Genomic DNA, 18366 nt, shown 5'->3' with positions numbered 1-18366 from the left:
CTGTGGCTGCCCCATCCCTGGCAGCGTTGGACACCGGGGCTTGGAGCAATCTGCTCCAGTGGAAGGCGTTGGGGCCGGCCCTCATCCCGATTCCATGTTCAATCCCAACAGCATCCTCCTTCCACTTGCCCCTGAGCGTCACCTCAGCCCCACAGCCACGGAGCCCATCCTCCTTGGGCACCGAAACAGGAACCCCGCTGCTCTGTTCTCCATCCTATCCTCCCCCAGCCCCACCGTGCCCATTCCCCCCCCCACTTCCCCATTTCCCTTTGGATGTTGCAACCGTTTTATTGCCCAAGCACCCCCTTCCCCGCCCGGGGGGGGTCACTGGAAGCTGTGGCTGTAGAAGACATCCACGTTGGCGGCACAGTCCAGGGGCAGAGCCGCTCCGATGCTGCGGGCGCCGAGCCGGGCCCCCCCCAGCGCCGAGGAGCGCTTCAGCTTCAGGAGGCTGAACCGGGAGAAGCCGCGTCCCGCAGCGCCCCCCCGCGCCTGGGTGAGCACCTGGATGAACCCTGAGGGGGGGGCACACGCGTTATGGGGGCAGCAGCACCCCCCACACACACACACCCCACCCCAGTGCATCCCCACTCACCCTCCTGCATCCTGTCCCAGCTCTTCCACACCGAGCCCACGCAGATGATGGGCAGCCCCAGCTCCCCCTGGAACAGGCTCTTTGGGGGGGTACAGAGGTGAGGGGTGGCACTGGACACCCCATTTCCCCCCCCTCCCCTTCAGGTCCCCCCCATGCTGCTCTCACCGTGTGCACCTTGGGCAGCACCGCGGCCACGTGCCGGGCCAGGACCGCCCCGGCCTGGTGGAAGAGGTGGCAGCAGAGCGGGTCCCCGGCCTGAGCGCCTGGGGATGGGGGGGCAATGGGGTGATGGGGGACACGGGACCCCCCCTCCATTGCTCTTCCCCCCCCCCCCCTTTATCCGTACCCTCCGCCAGCCTCTGGCAGAACCCTGCAAACTTGGCCTTCTGGAAGGAGCGGTAGAGATGGGGCAGGAGCCCCGTCCTGTCCTGGATCTGGGGGGGGTGATGGGGGTACACTGTGAAACACCCCCCCCCGGCACCCCCAAACACGGTGTGTGAACAGGACCCCCCAGCACGCAGACCAGAGCCCCCCGTGGACCCCTGGGACACAGCCAAGACCCCCCCCAAGCCCCTTGGGTCCCCAGGACCCAGCCCAGAGCCCCCCCCACCGACCCTGACCCCCAGCCTTAAGCCCCCCTGAACCCCATCACGCAGCCCAAAGCCCCCCAGATCCTGACACGCAGCTCAGAACCCCCAAAGGGCCCGGAGCATGGAGCCCCCCCCAGACCCCAGCACAGAGCCTGGAGCATCCCAAGACCCCCCAGGATCCAGCCCAGAGCCCCCAAGACCCCAGCACCCAGCTTGGAACCCACCAGGCCCCATGGGATGAAGCCCAAACCCCCCCTCAGGACCCTGTAACACAGCTGAGGACCCCCAGCACCTGGAAGTAGTCGAGCATGGCGTCCCTGACGTATCCCACGTCGTGGGGGGGCTCCTCCAGGTTGTCCATGCTGTCAAACACCACCTTGACCGCCCGGTGCGCGATCCAGAACGCTGCGGGGGGAGCCGGCCGTGGCTGAGACCCCCCACAACCACCACCACCATCATCATCGCCATCACCACCACCACCACCATCATCACCACCACCACCACCATCATCATTGCCATCACCACCACCACCATCACCACCACCACCACCATCATCATCGCCATCACCACCACCACCATCACCACCACCATCATCATCGCCATCACCACCACCACCACCATCATCACCACCACCACCACCATCATCATTGCCATCACCACCACCATCACCACCACCACCACCATCACCACCACCATCATCATCGCCATCACCACCACCACCACCACCACCACCACCATCACCATCACCACCATCACCATCACCATCACCATCACCACCACCACCATCACCATCATCATCACCATCACCACCACCACCACCATCACCACCACCACCACCATCACCACCATCACCACCACCATCACCACCACCACCACCATCATCACCATCACCACCATCACCATCACCACCACCACAACCACCATCACCACCACCACCACCATCATCACCATCACCACCATCACCATCACCATCACCACCACCACAACCACCATCACCACCACCACCACCATCATCACCATCACCACCATCACCATCACCACCACCACCATCACCACCATCACCACCACCATCACCATCACCACCACCACCATCACCACCACCACCACCACCACCACCACCACCACCACCATCATGTGCCCCCCCGGCCTCACCTGAGCCCTCATCCCCCATCATGTGGCCCCAGCCGCCGCAGCCGGTCTCCGACCCCATCGGGGTTGATGAGTTTGCAGTTGGAGCCGGTGCCCGAGATCAGGACGATGCCGCCTGCGAGGTCCAAGCCCATGGGGACCCCCATGTGTGCGTCCCCCCCCATGTCCCATTCCCCCCCCCGGCCCCGTCCCCCCCTACCGCGGTCGGTGGCGGTGGCCATGGCCCCCTCGGCATCGGTGGTGATGGAGAAGCTGCGGCTGAGGTGCGGGAAGCGCCGGTGCAGCTCCTCCAGCAGCTTCCCGATGGCGGCCTCCTGGTCCCCCCCGCTCAGGGACAGCCCCTGTGGGGCAGCGAGGGCCCGGTCACCGCGGGGTGGGGGGGACCCACGGAGGACCCATCCCCAGGGAGGGCACTGGGGGCTCTCACCAGTGAGAGGAGGGGGACGCGGGGGTCGGCCCCGGCCTTGCTCTTGGCCTCGCTGACCATGCGCTCGATGCGCAGCAGGCACTGCTCCGAGCCGATGAGCTGGGGAGGGCACGCGGTGAAACCCCCCCAGCCCAGCCCCGAGAGCCGTTCCCAGAGCCTATTGGAGACACGGGGGACACACCGAGACCCCAATCCCCATCCCTACATCTCATTGGAGACACTGACCTGAGAGATGGGGGGGACACACCGAGACCCCAATCCCCATCCCTACATCTCATTGGAGACACTGACCTGAGAGATGGGGGGGACACACCGAGACCCCAATCCCCATCCCTACATCTCATTGGAGACACTGACCTGAGAGACAGGGGGGGACACACCGAGACCCCAATCCCCATCCCTAGATCTCATTGGAGACACTGACCTGAGAGACAGGGGGGACACACCGAGACCCCAATCCCCATCCCCATCCCTACATCTCATTGGAGACACTGACCTGAGAGATGGGGGGGACACACCGAGACCCCAATCCCCATCCCTACATCTCATTGGAGACACTGACCTGAGAGATGGGGGGGACACACCGAGACCCCAATCCCCATCCCTAGATCTCATTGGAGACACTGACCTGAGAGACACGGGGGGGACACACCGAGACCCCAATCCCCATCCCTAGATCTCATTGGAGACACTGACCTGAGAGACATGGGGGGACACACCAAGACCCCCAATCCCCATCCCTAGATCTCATTGGAAACAATAACCTGAGACACAGGGGGGACACACTGAGCCCCCAGTCCCAATCCCAAACTCCATCCCTACATCTCATTGGATCTGATGAGCTGAGAGATAAAGGGAGGACACACTGAATCCCCCCCCCCAGTCCCAATCCTAGCCCCAAACTCCATCCCCAAAGCTGCTCAGAGCCAATGAGCTGAGACACAAGGGGGACACTGAACCCCCCCAAATCCCAATCCCAGCCCCAAACTCCATCCCCAGAGCATCACCCCCATCCATGAGCTGTCGGCAACATCCACCCCCTTCTCTGCTGGCTCCATCCCACCCGAGCACCCTGGGGGCACCCAGGGCCACCCCCCATTACCGTGTCCCCCCCCCCCGGGCTCACCCAGTGGTTGGTGCAGGGTCCCTCGGTCTCAGCCAGGATCCGGCCATCACCGGACACCACCACCACGGTGGAGTGGGTGCCCCCCCTGCAGAGGGGGGGACGCTGCCGGTATCACCCCTGCACCCCCCATTCCGGGGCGCAGGGGACCCTGCTGAGCCCCATCGCCCTGATCTGCACCCCCCAGGGGCCCCTGCGGCCCCCACACCAGCACCTGAGGATGCTGGGGGGGGGGGACGACGACATCAGGATGGGCCTGTGGGATTTGGGGTCCCTGGGGGTGCTGGGACCAGGATGCGGTCCCTGGAGGGGGCCCATGGATGGGGCGGGTGTGGGATTAGAACTGGGGCCCTGGGGGGGACGCTCCCCAGGACGGGGTCCCTGGTGTTGTGGGGGGGCGGAGCTCCTGACCCCCCCATCCCGCCCCATTGACCTCGGGCCCCGGCCTCATCCTGCACCGGGCATGAGGGGCGGACCCGGCTGTAGCCCCGCTCCCAGGGACCGGGTCAGGGGGGTATCGGATACAGGGGGACCCGGGCACGGGGGTACCGGGTACGGGGGATACCAGGGCAAGGGTGTATTGGATACGGGGGGTACCCGGGTACGAGGGTACAGGATATGGGGGGTACCCGGGCACGGGGTACCGGGCACGGGGTTACCGGGTACGGGGGGTACAGGGGTACTGGATATGGGGGTACCGGGGCACGGGGGTACCGGGGCACGGCGGGTACCAGGTACGGGGGTACCGGATACGGGGGGTACGGGGGCACCGGGCACGGAGGTACCGGGGTAGGGGGGTACGGGATACGGGGGGAACCCGGGCACGGGGTACAGGGCACGGGGTTACCGGGTACGGGGGGTACCGGGTACGGGTGGTACCGGATACGGGGGGTAGGGGCACGGGGGTACTGGATATGGGGGTACAGGGGTACTGGGGCACGGCGGGTACCGGGTACGGGTGGTACCGGATGCGGGGGTACCGGGGCACGGGGGTACCCGGGCACGGGGGTACCAGGTACGGGGGTACCGGATACAGAGGATACCGGGGCACGGGGGTACCGGGCACGGGGGTGCCGGATATGGGGGTGCCGGATATGGGGGTACCGGATATGGGGGTACCGGATACCGGGGTACCGGGCACGGGGGGGGCCCCGCCCGCGGCGCGGCCGCTCTCACCCCTCCACGCCACCGAACAGCGCCTCCATCGCGGCCGGGCCACGCCCCCCCGCCCAGGCCACGCCCCCATAGGCAACGCCCTTCCCCTCAGAGGACACGCCCGTTGGAGGCGGAGTCTCCCTTAAGCCACGCCCCCATCCTACCAGCTCCGCCTCTCCCCGCCTCCCCGGTCCTTGCCCCGCCCCTCCACCCGCCCCGGTCCTTGTGCCCGCCCTCCAGCATGGACCTTCTTTTCCCGTGGTCCCGGGGAGCCCCGGGGATGGGGGCGGGATAGGGATGGGGATGGGATGGGATGGGAATAGAGGTAGGGATGGGATAGGGATGGTGATAGAATGGAATGGAATGGGATAGGATGGGGATGGGGATGGAGGGAGGATACGGATGGGATGAGATGGGGATAGGGATGCGATGGGACAAGATGGGGATAGGATGATATGGGGATGGGGATGGGATGGGAAGAGATGGGGATGGGATGAGATAGGGATGGGATGGGGTGGGATGGAATGGAATGGAATGGGGATAGGGATGGGACGGGGTGGGATGGGATGGAATGGAATGGAGATAGGGATGGGATGAGGATGGGGATGGGATGAGATGGGGATAGGGATGGAATGGGAAGGGATGGGATTAAATGATGTGGGATGAGGATGGGGATAGGGGTGGGATGAGGATGGGGATGGGATGAGATGGGGGTAGGGATAGAATGGGATGGAATGGGAAGGGATGGGATGGGATGGGATTAGATGATGTGGGATGAGGATGGGGATAGGGGTGGGATGAGGATGGGGATGGGATGAGATGGGGGTAGGGATAGAATGGGATGGAATGGGAAGGGATGGGATGGGATGGGATTAGATGATGTGGGATGAGGATGGGGATAGGGGTGGGATGAGGATGGGGATGGGATGAGGATGGGGGCCGAGGTCTTGTTCTGGGGTGATGGGGGGGGGTAGAGAGGAGAGGGAGGGGTGGGAAGGTGGAGGCGTGGAGAGATAACAAGGATGGAGGGGGGAGGGGAGGGAGGAGGGAGGCAAAAAGGCAGGCGGGTGGATGGACACGGGGCAGGCAGGCAGGAAGGATGAGGGAGAAGGGAAGATGGATGCAGAGGATGATGGGGTGGATGGGTGGGTGGGTGGATGAATGGATGGATGGATGGATGGATGGATGGATGGATGGATGGATGGATGGATGATGGATGGATGGATGGATGATGGATGGTGGATGGATGGATGGATGGATGGATGGATGGATGGATGGATGGATGGATGATGGATGGATGGAGAGGATGGATGGATGATGGAGGGATGGATGGATGGATGGATGGATGGATGGATGGATGGATGGATGATGGATGGATGGATGATGGATGGATGGATGGATGATGGATGGTGGATGGATGGATGGATGGATGGATGGATGGATGGATGGATGGATGATGGATGGATGGAGAGGATGGATGGATGATGGAGGGATGGATGATGGATGGATGGATGGATGGATGGATGGATGGATGATGGATGGATGGATGGATGATGGATGGTGGATGGATGGATGGATGGATGATGGATGGATGGATGGATGATGGATGGTGGATGGATGGATGGATGGATGATGGATGGATGGATGGATGATGGATGGTGGATGGATGGATGGATGGATGGATGGATGGATGGATGGATGGATGATGGATGGATGGAGAGGATGGATGGATGATGGAGGGATGGATGATGGATGGAGAGGATGGATGGATGGATGGAGAGGATGGATGGATGATGGATGGATGGATGATGGATGGATGGATAAATGGATAAATGGAGGGATGGATGATGGATGGATGGATGGATGGATGGATGGATGGATAAATGGATAAATGGAGGGATGGATGATGGATGGATGGATGGATGGATGGATGGATGGATGGATGGATGGATGATGGATGGACAAACATACAATGGAGGTGAGGGCAGACAGGGCAGGAAGGAGGAGGTGAGAAAGGACCATAACACAATGGGGTGACAGGACAGAGATGGGCAGAGGTGTCCCCACGTGGGGCTGGTTCCCATGGCAGCACAGACCAGGCCACCCCACGCTCCCTGGTCCAGGGGTGCCTGGTGATGGTGACACCAACGGAGCCCAGGATCACCTTCCCCCCTCTTCATCCCCAGTCCTCGTAGGGCTCCCCTTTGCTTCGGAGCACCTGAAGCTGGGGGTACCCTCTGCCCCATCAGGGACCACCCTTCCCACGGCTGGGGGTGCCCCATGGCCATGGGGAGCTGCAGAGGGACCCATTGGGACAGGGCCCGTGACCACCCCAGCTCGGGGGGACAAAGATGCTCTGGGTCACCCGCATCCTTCCTGAGTGCTTACGGGGGGGGAGCCGGGGGGGGGGGGGCTGCATCTGGGACCCCCCAACACCAGCACAGGGGGCAGGGGCAGAGGGAGCCCCCATAGAGCCCCAAAGCGACCCAGAGGGGAGCGGCAGGGGAAGGGTTAAGCTGCGGGGGGGGGGGGGAGTGAGCAGCCCCCGAGCCCACCGCCCCTGTGCCCTCATTAGGGCCGGTGGCACCAGCCTGTCTGGGGACAGCACCGGGGCCAGGAGCCGCACGGGGCCCTGCTGTGTCCCATGGGATGGGAGAGCGAGGTCCCCATGGGCGCTGGGACACGGCGGGGTGATGCCGGCAGCATCCCAGCACCCAGCTCGGGGGTCCTCCCCAGGCCGTCCCCCCCTTGGTGGTGGCTCCATTGCCTTGGATCCAAGCAGGAAAAGCGATGGCATCGGCTGGAACCGGAGCCGGGGCGCATGGGAGGCGCTTGGGCTTGGGGTGAGACCCAGCCATTCCCACCCGGAGCATCCGCTGAGCCCTGCCACAGGCAGCCGGGAAGGGGGTGAGGGTGCTGGGAATGCTCCAGGACACCCTGATCCCATTGGACACACGTGGAGCACCCAGCCCTGGAGCTGCTGTGAGTCCTGGACACGCATGGGGTGGAGAATGGACATGGAAGCACGGGAGCATGGGATGATGCCGGCTTCATGAGCTTCACCACCCTGAGCATGCCATGGGCGCCGGGATCACCCGCTGCAGGACCCATGTGGGAGGCACTGGAGGCAGAGGAGGGATGAAATTCCCACCCTGGTGCCCGGGAATGGGTTTCTCCTGCTCTGCCGCCCACGGTGCCGCGCGGAAGCGCTGATCCTGGAAGGGATCTGATGTGTTCCGGGGCTCTGGATCCATCCCGCTGCCGGCCGTCGGGAATGGGAGCGGTGCTGAGCCGGCATGGAGGAGGCTGGTGAGCAGCGGGATGGGGTCGGGGGCTACAGGGGGGATGGAGCCTGCCCCACGGCTGGGAGACATTGGGATGGGGTCTGGGGTGACCTGGGAGCACCCATCCTGAGCTTCCGTCCCCATTGCCGTCCGGTGTGGCTCAGGACACGGCCACCCCAATGCCGTCGGCACCCAGCGCAGCGGAACAAGGCACGGGCCAGGACCTCATCCGTTTGTCCTTCCCGGTGCCCGGCTGCATCCCTCTGGATCCATAACCCCTCACCATTCCCAGAGTCCATCTGAGTGGTAGGTGCTGCTGCTTGCTCCTATGGAGCCCATTGTCTGTCTGTCCCTCCATCCGTCCCTCCATCCGTTCATCTCCTGTTCATCCATCCGTCCATCCATCCCTACATCCATCTCCTGTTCATCCCTCCATCCATCCATCCTTCCATTCATCCATCCATCATCCATCCATCCATTCCCCATCCATCCATCATCCATCCATCCATCCATCCATCCATCCATCCATCCATCCATCCATCTATCCATCATCCATCCATCATCCATCCATTCCCCATCCATCCATCATCCATCCATCCCTCCATCCATCCATCCATCATCCACCCATCCATCATCCATCCATCCATCATCCATCCATCCATCATCCATCCATCCATCCATCATCCATCCATCCATCCATCCATCCATCCATCCATCCATCATCCATCCATCCATCCATCCATCCATTCCCCATCCATCCCTCCATCCATCCATCCATCATCCATCCATCCATCATCCATCCATCCATCCATTCCCCATCCATCCCTCCATCCATCCATCCATCATCCACCCATCCATCATCCATCCATCCATCATCCATCCATCCATCCATCCATCCATCCATCCATTCCCCCATCCATCCCTCCATCCATCCATCCATCATCCATCCATCCATCATCCATCCATCCATCATCCATCCATCCATCCATCCATCCATCCATCCATCCATCATCCATCCATCCATCATCCATCCATCCATCCATCCATCCATCCATCCATCCATCATCCATCCATCCATCATCCATCCATCCATCCATTCCCCATCCATCCCTCCATCCATCCATCCATCATCCATCCATCCATCCATCCATCCATCCATCCATCCATTCCCCATCCATCCATCCATCCATCCATCCATCCATCCATCATCCATCCATCCATCATCCATCCATCCATCCATCCATCCATCCATCCATCCATCATCCATCCATCCATCATCCATCCATCCATCATCCATCCATCCATCCATCCATCCATCCATCCATCCATCATCCATCCATCCATCCATCCATCCATCCATCCATCCATCATCCATCCATCCATCATCCATCCATCCATCCATCCATCCATCCATCCATCATCCATCCATCCATCATCCATCCATCCATCATCCATCCATCCATCCATCCATTCCCCATCCATCCCCCATCCATCCCCCCTCCATTTCTCCAGCCCCCCCCCCCCCCCCCCCCTGCTCAGCCCGGGCTGTCTCAGGCTGCTCCCACCCTAATCCCTGTCCCCATTCCCATTGGAAGGGGACTGTTGGTGGAATTTTGGCCCCCAGCTCTGCCACCTTCCAGTCCAGCCAGGTGCCTGCGGAGGGGATGGGGAGGTGGCAGAGGGGCTATGGGGGGACACGGGGACACAGCACAGGGGGGGGCTGTGGTCCCCGGGACCTCCCCACCTTATCTCCATGCTGGTGGTGATGGCTTCCCCCATCCAGATCCAACCAGGATGAGAGGGATGGGGATGGGGATGGGGCTGGAAATGGGGATGGGGATGTGGATGGGAAAGGGGATGGGGATGGAAATGGGGATAGGGATGGGAAAGGGGATGGAAATGGGGATAGGGATGGGAAAGGGAATGGGGATGGGGATGGAAATGGGGATGGGGATTGGGATGGGGACAGATCCTGTCTCCCCCAGGCACCCTCCCCTTCAGGTTCCCATCCCCATCCCCAACCCCTTCCAGCTGCTTTTGCTGACTCAGCAATTCCCAGCCCCCCCTTCCCCTCCATTCCCTCCTCTCCCCCATTACCGGGGGGGGGCTCAGCACATTAACAGGGGCAGAGCCCACCCCCAGTGCCGTTACCTCTGCACAGGGATGGGGGGGGATCCCCCAGGACGGGGCCCCCCTGCGGCCCCCCTTTATCCCATCCCAGCCCCCCTTTGGGTGCCTTTACCCCCCCCCCCCGTGCCTCAGTTTCCCCACGTGTGTCCATAGCCCCACACGTGTGGGGCTGCACGTGGCAGGGCCGCGGTGCTGGTGCCCCCCCCTCCCTGTGGGTCCGCATTCCATGGATTGCATTCCAGGGCACTGAGGGAGCCGGGGGCACCGTGGGGCTGGCACCTGGGGGTCCCATGGGGCTTGGGGGGGGGGGGGGGGGGGGGTAGAACCGGTGCATCCCCAAACCCCTGCATCCATGGGGATGCGCTGGGAATGGGGGTGGACCCGCGGATGAGGTCTCGGGGGGGATGCTGGGGTGTCCACCCCGATGGGTGCGGGGGCGGGTCTGAGCCATAGCAGCCATCAGAGAATCCCCAACCGTAGCACGGAGCCTCCGGGTGCCCTCAGGGGCCTCCAAGCCCGGCGCTAAGCGGGATCAGGCAGCTCCCGGCCCCGGGAATCCCTGCAGGGGGCAAGCGGAGCTCCCGGCCCCCAGGGACAGGGACTGGGGGGTCATGGGGGGCCCTCGTTCCCACCCCCTCCTGTGTCCCTGTATCCCTTTATCCCTGTGTCCCTGTGTCCCTGTGTCCCTGTGTCCCTGTGTCCCTGTATCCCTTTATCCCTGTGTCCCTGTATCCCTGTGTCCCTGTGTCCCTGTATCCCTGTGTCCCTGTGTCCCTGTATCCCTGTGTCCCTGTGTCCCTGTGTCCCTGTGTCCCTGTATCCCTTTATCCCTGTGTCCCTGTATCCCTGTGTCCCTGTATCCCTGTATCCCTGTGTCCCTGTATCCCTGTGTCCCTGTATCCCTGTATCCCTGTGTCCCTGTGTCCCTTTATCCCTGTGTCCCTGTATCCCTGTGTCCCTGTGTCCCTGTATCCCTGTGTCCCTGTGTCCCTTTATCCCTGTATCCCTGTATCCCTGTATCCCTTTATCCCTGTATCCCTGTGTCCCTTTATCCCTGTATCCCTGTGTCCCTGTGTCCCTTTATCCCTGTATCCCTGTATCCCTGTATCCCTTTATCCCTGTATCCCTGTGTCCCTTTATCCCTGTGTCCCTGTATCCCTGTGTCCCTGTGTCCCTTTATCCCTGTATCCCTGTATCCCTGTATCCCTTTATCCCTGTATCCCTGTGTCCCTTTATCCCTGTATCCCTGTGTCCCTGTGTCCCTGTGTCCCTTTATCCCTGTGTCCCTGTGTCCCTGTGTCCCTGTATCCCTGTATCCCTGTGTTCCTGTGTCCCTGTGTCCCTGTGTCCCTGTGTCCCGGTGTCCCTGTATCCCTTTATCCCTGTGTCCCTGTATCCCTGTGTCCCTGTGTCCCTGTGTCCTTGCCATGGATCCACCCATGGTCCCGCCACCTCTTGTGCCCCCATGGGATCCCTCCATGGGCTGGGGACCTTGGGGCACTGCATGGGGCCGGTGTGGGGCAGGGGCATGGGGGGGGCTCTTGTGCCACCCCATGGGGATGTGTTGGGCTCCTCCAGCACCTCATGGGCTCCCCTAGAGCCCAATGGAGAAGTGAGGAGCTCCTCTGCAGCCCCATGGGATGCACTGAGCTCCCCTAGAACCCCATAGGGATCCCTTTGGCTCCTCTACCACCCTATAGGGACACACTGAGCTCCCCTAGAACCCCATAGGGATCCCTTTGGCTCCTCTACCACCCTATAGGGACACACTGGGCTCCCCTAGAACCCCATAGGGATCCCTTTGGCTCCTCTACTGCCCTATAGGGACACACTGAGCTCCCCTAGAACCCCATAGGGATCCCTTTGGCTCCTCTACTGCCCTATAGGGACACACTGAGCTCCCCTAGAACCCCATAGGGATCCCTTTGGCTCCTCTACTGCCCTATAGGGACACACTGAGCTCCCCTAGAACCCCATAGGGATCCCTTTGGCTCCTCTACCACCCCATGGGGACACACTGGGCTCCCCTAGAACCCCATAGGGATCCCTTTGGCTCCTCTACCACCCTATAGGGACACACTGGGCTCCCCTAGAACCCCATAGGGATCCCTTTGGCTCCTCTACCACCCTATAGGGACACACTGAGCTCCCCTAGAACCCCATAGGGATCCCTTTGGCTCCTCTGCCACCCTATAGGGACACACTGAGCTCCCCTAGAACCCCATAGGGATCCCTTTGGCTCCTCTACCACCCTATAGGGACACACTGAGCTCCCCTAGAACCCCATAGGGATCCCTTTGGCTCCTCTGCCACCCTATAGGGACACACTGAGCTCCCCTAGAACCCCATAGGGATCCCTTTGGCTCCTCTACCACCCTATAGGGACACACTGAGCTCCCCTAGAACCCCATAGGGATCCCTTTGGCTCCTCTACCGCCCTATAGGGACACACTGAGCTCCCCTAGAACCCCATAGGGATCCCTTTGGCTCCTCTACTGCCCTATAGGGACACACTGGGCTCCCCTAGAACCCCATAGGGATCCCTTTGGCTCCTCTGCAGCCCCATGGGATGCACTGGGCTCCCCTAGAACCCCATAGGGATCCCTTTGGCTCCTCTACTGCCCTATAGGGACACACTGAGCTCCCCTAGAACCCCATAGGGATCCCTTTGGCTCCTCTACCACCCCATGGGGACACACTGGGCTCCCCTAGAACCCCATAGGGATCCCTTTGGCTCCCCTAGAACCCCATAGGGATCCCCCGTACCTCCCCACGGGCACACGCCGGGCACAGCAGCCCCGCCCCACAGCGCTATGGGTCCCGTCCCGTCCCGCCCGCTGCTCCATTGCCCCCATTCCCTGCATCCCCCCCCTCCCCCCTCCCCCGGGCACCTCACCGGGGGGTGCCCCCCCCCCCTCCCCCCCCTCCCCCCAGGCTCGTGCACGGTTGACCGGAGCGTGACCCCGCGCGGCCGCTGTCAGTGCGCATCAGCCCCGGGATGCAGGAGCGCGGCCCCTCCCCCCCCCGCCCCTCCCCCCGCTTCCTGCCTGACCCGGGGGGGGGGAGGGGAGGGCAAAAGGTAGCGATGGGGGTGGGGCAGAGCCACGCGGGGGGGAGGGGGGGGGATTCCAGCCGTGGGGATGCGCAAAGCGGCATCGATGGGGATGAATGGGGGGGGTCACAGCCGGGGGGAGGGGGAGGGGATGGGGGGGGAAAGCTCATCCATGGGGGTGCGCAGGGCTTAGGGGCAACGTCCGTCCATGGGGATGTGTGGGATCTAGGGGGCAGCATCCATCCATGGGGATGTGTGGGATTTGGGGGGGCAGCATCCATCCATGGGGATGTGTGGGATTTGGGGGGGCAGCATCCATCCATGGGGATGTGTGGGATCTAGGGGGCAGCATCCATCCATGGGGATGTGTGGGATTTGGGGGGGCAGCATCCATCCATGGGGATGTGTGGGATTTGGGGGGCAGCATCCATCCATGGGGATGTGTGGGATTTGGGGGCAGCATCCATCCATGGGGATGTGTGGGATTTGGGGGGCAGCATCCATCCATGGGGATGTGTGGGATTTGGGGGGCAGCGTCCGTCCATGGGGATGTGTGGGATTTGGGGGCAACATCCATCCATGGGGTGTGTGGGATCTAGGGGGCAGCATCCATCCATGGGGATGTGTGGGATTTGGGGGCAACATCCATCCATGGGGATGTGTGGGATTTGGGGGCAGCATCCATCCATGGGGATGTGTGGGATTTGGGGGGCAAAATCCCATCCATGGGGATGTGTGGGATTTGGGGGCAACATCCATCCATGGGGATGTGTGGGATTTGGGGGCAACATCCATCCATGGGGATGTGTGGGATTTGGGGGCAACATCCATCCATGGGGATGTGTGGGATCTAGGGGGCAACATCCATCCATGGGGATGTGTGGGATTTGGGGGGCAAAATCCCATCCATGGGGATGCTCAGAGCTTAGGATCAACATCTATCTATGGGGATGTGTGGGATTTCGGGGGCAAAATCCCACCCATGGGAATGTGTGAGATTTGGGGGTTAAATCCCATTCATAGGGATACAAGGAATTTGAGGGCAAAATGCTGTCCAGGGGGATGTGGGGATTCCAGGGGCAAAATCCCATCCATGGGGATGCTCAGGTTTGAGAGGGAGAGGTGGGGAAAACCCCATCGATGGGGATGTATGGGGCTTGGGAGGGCACAAAAACCCATCCATGGGGATGCTCAGGGCTTAGGGGCAACTTCCATCTATGGGGATGTGTGGGATTTCGGGGGCAAAATCCCATCCATGGGGATGTATGGGGCTTGGGAGGGCACAAAACCCCATCGATGGGGATGTATGGGGCTTGGGAAGGCACAAAACCCCATCGATGGGGATGTATGGGGCTTGGGAAGGCACAAAACCCCATCGATGGGGATGTATGGGGCTTGGGAAGGCACAAAACCCCATCGATGGGGATGTATGGGGCTTGGGAAGGCACAAAACCCCATCGATGGGGATGTATGGGGCTTGGGAAGGCACAAAACCCCATCGATGGGGATGTATGGGGCTTGGGAGGGCACAAAACCCCATCGATGGGGATGTATGGGGCTTGGGAGGGCACAAAACCCCATCGATGGGGATGTATGGGGCTTGGGAAGGCACAAAACCCCATCGATGGGGATGTATGGGGCTTGGGAAGGCACAAAACCCCATCGATGGGGATGTATGGGGCTTGGGAGGGCACAAAACCCCATCGATGGGGATGTATGGGGCTTGGGAAGGCACAAAACCCCATCGATGGGGATGTATGGGGCTTGGGAAGGCACAAAACCCCATCGATGGGGATGTATGGGGCTTGGGAAGGCACAAAACCCCATCGATGGGGATGTATGGGGCTTGGGAGGGCACAAAACCCCATCGATGGGGATGTATGGGGCTTGGGAAGGCACAAAACCCCATCGATGGGGACGTTCAGTGTTGGGGGCACAAACCCCTCCCCATGCAGATGCAGGGGGCTGAGGGGTGTCAGGCAGGATCCATGGAGGGGACCCTTCCCTCTGGTCCCTAAGGATGCAGAGGGGCTGGCGGGGAGCAAGACCTGGGATGTTGCGGGGTGAATCGGGATGCTCCGTTCCATGGGAGCGGGGAGGTGGGAAAGGAGGCGGGCGAAGGGGCGGCGGAGCCGGTGGCTCCCGGTGCCCCCCGGCGTTAACCTCGCCTCGGTGCCCCGGAGCCGCTTTGGGGCTGGGAAACAGGGAAAGGTGGGGAAAAACCACCCCGAAAATGGCCCCGGGGACAGCGCGGGGCCACGGGCGCTGCGGCGCAAGGAGGGGACCAAAGCCATCAGTGGGGAGCACCCCAAGCTGCATCCGGCACCCTCTGGTCCTCAGCGTGGGGAGGGCGCCCCAGTGAGCATCCCCCGGGGATGCGGGCGCCGGGATGGGGGCATCGCGGCACAGGGGAGAGGGGTGATGGGGATGCTGTGCTTGGGGTGCAGCCTGGTTGTTCCGGGGTGTTAGGGGTGCAGGGGTAAGGAGCAGGCTTGGGATGCTCAGGGTGCTTGGGACGCTCAGGGTGCTTGGGATGCTCAGGGTGCTTGGGACGCTCAGGGTGCTTGGGATGCTCAGGGTGCTTGGGGTGCCTGGACACCCTGGGGTACTCAGGGTGCTGGGGTGCTTGGGGTGCCCAGAATGCCTGAGAAACTTGGGGTGCATGGTGAAGCCAGGGATGCACGGATAACCTGGAGTGCTTGGGGTGCTCGGGGTGCCCAGGATGCTTGGAGTGCCTGAGGAAATTGGGGTGCATAGGGTGCCCAGGGTGTTTTGGGTACTTGGGATGCGTGGGGTACCTGGGGTACTTGGGGTGCATGAGGTGCCTGAGGTACTTGGGGTGCTCAGGGTGCCCAAGGTACCCAGGGAGCTCGGGGTATCGGGGGTGCCTGGGGTGCTCAGGGTGCTTGGGATGCTTGGGGCACCAGGGATGCTCATGGGTGCCCAGAGTGCTTGGGATTCTCGGGGGGTACTTGAGGTTCTTGGGGTACCCAGGATGCAGGGGGTGCATGGGGCATTTGGGGTACCTGGGATGCTCAGGGGATGCTGGGGGGACGGGGACGGGACTTGGGGTGCTCAGGGCTCTCGGGATGCTCAAGGTGCCCGTGTTTCTTGGGGTGCCAGACCCCCCGGCAGCATGAAGGGGTGCTGATGCTCACATCGGGGTGCCAAAGGCAAAACAGCCCCCGCTTAACCCACTCCTTGCTCCAGCCGCAGCCTCCCCCGGGCTGGGCAGGAGCCACATCAGCAGCTCCGCAGAGGGGAGGGAAGGGATTCACAGGGAAAAGGGGAATCCTCGGGGCAGGGGGCACGGAGGGGAAGGCCCCACCGCGGGCTCTGCCACCACCTCCCGGCACGAACCCGCTAATCCGGACCTTCCTCTCCCGAGGAGCTTCCCGATGGATGGCAGCGAATGTTCCTCACCTGATGCTTCCAGGACCGGCTGGAATCCGGCTCCTCCCAGCAGATCCCAGGGGCTGGGGGGGCCCAGGGGCCCAGGTTGCAGCCACAGCCCACGAGAGAGCAGCCTGACCCGAGCTGCAGGAGAATGGGGCAGGAGGATGGGGCAGGAGCATGGGGCAGGAGGATGGGGCAGGATGGAGGCAGGATGGGGCAGGAGCATGGGGCAGGATGGGGCAGGATGGGGCAGGATGGGGCAGGAGCATGGGGCAGGATGGGGCAGGATGGGGCAGGATGGGGCAGGAGAATGGGGGCAGGAGCATGGGGCAGGATGGAGCAGGATGGGGCAGGAGCATGGGGCAGGAGGATGGAGGCAGGAGGATGGGGCAGGAGGATGGGGCAGGATGGGGCAGGAGCATGGGGCAGGAGGATGGGGCAGGAGGATGGGGCAGGATGGGGCAGGATGGGGCAGGAGGATGGGGGAGGATGGGGCAGGAGGATGGGGCAGGATGGGGCAGGAGCATGGGGCAGGAGGATGGAGGCAGGAGGATGAGGCAGGAGGATGGGGCAGGATGGGGCAGGAGGATGGGGCAGGATGGAGGCAGGAGGATGGGGCAGGATGGGGCAGGAGGATGGGGCAGGATGGGGCAGGAGAATGGGGGCAGGAGCATGGGGCAGGATGGAGCAGGATGGGGCAGGAGCATGGGGCAGGAGGATGGAGGCAGGAGGATGGGGCAGGAGGATGGGGCAGGATGGGGCAGGATGGGGCAGGAGGATGGGGGAGGATGGGGCAGGAGGATGGGGCAGGATGGGGCAGGAGCATGGGGCAGGAGGATGGAGGCAGGAGGATGAGGCAGGAGGATGGGGCAGGATGGGGCAGGAGGATGGGGCAGGATGGGGCAGGAGAATGGGGCTGGTCCAGGGATGCTCCGCACGCAGCGGGGCACTGACGGGAGAGGGGCACAGAAGGGGCTTCCCGAGGGGGCACCCCCCTGCACGCACCCCCCGGCACCCACATGCGGGCACCCAGCGGCACCGTCCCGCAGCCCCTCTACCCCTGCAGCACCCCCAGGGGTGGATCGGGGGGGTCCCGGCTGCAGCCCCCCCGGGCCAGGGAGGCAGGAGGGATGCAGGGGGGATATAGAGGGATGTAGGGGGGATGCAGGGGGGTGCTGGGGGGTGCTTGGGGGTGCTGGGGGGTGCTGGGGGGATATAGATGGACGTAGAGGGGATGCAGGGGGGTGCTGGGGGGTCCTGGGGGGTGCAGGGCAGATATAGGGGACGCAGAAGGGACACAAGGGAGCAGGGAGCTGCCTGAGGGATGCAAAGGGTGCTCCAGGGTGGCCGGAGGGATGCAGGGCAGATGTAGGGGGTTGCGGGGGGGGCGCAGGAAGGACAGAGGGGGTGCAAAAGGGATGCAGGGGGGTGCAGAGGGGGTGCAAAAGGGATGCAGGGGGGTGCA

General features: G+C 62.7%; 1 protein-coding gene across 1 annotated transcript; it reads right to left on the bottom strand.

Annotated features, from left to right (window-relative positions):
• Positions 1-268: 268 nt before the first annotated feature.
• LOC133264429 (N-acetyl-D-glucosamine kinase-like) lies at positions 269-5104 on the bottom strand. Its single transcript, XM_061444383.1, is given in 11 exon segments — positions 269-515; positions 596-674; positions 761-858; positions 942-1029; positions 1478-1590; positions 2338-2392; positions 2394-2449; positions 2534-2675; positions 2762-2860; positions 3888-3972; positions 5061-5104. Coding segments are annotated over 11 exon segments (1035 nt in total). The 5' UTR covers positions 5090-5104; the 3' UTR covers positions 269-324.
• Positions 5105-18366: the final 13262 nt, after the last annotated feature.

Source organism: Pezoporus flaviventris, unplaced genomic scaffold (assembly GCF_033815535.1).
Source record: "Pezoporus flaviventris isolate CSIRO_AGI_PZ_B2104156 unplaced genomic scaffold, CSIRO_AGI_Pfla_v1 ptg000844l, whole genome shotgun sequence".
Lineage (NCBI taxonomy): Eukaryota > Metazoa > Chordata > Aves > Psittaciformes > Psittacidae > Pezoporus > Pezoporus flaviventris.
This window is presented reverse-complemented; position numbering and strand designations above follow the sequence as displayed.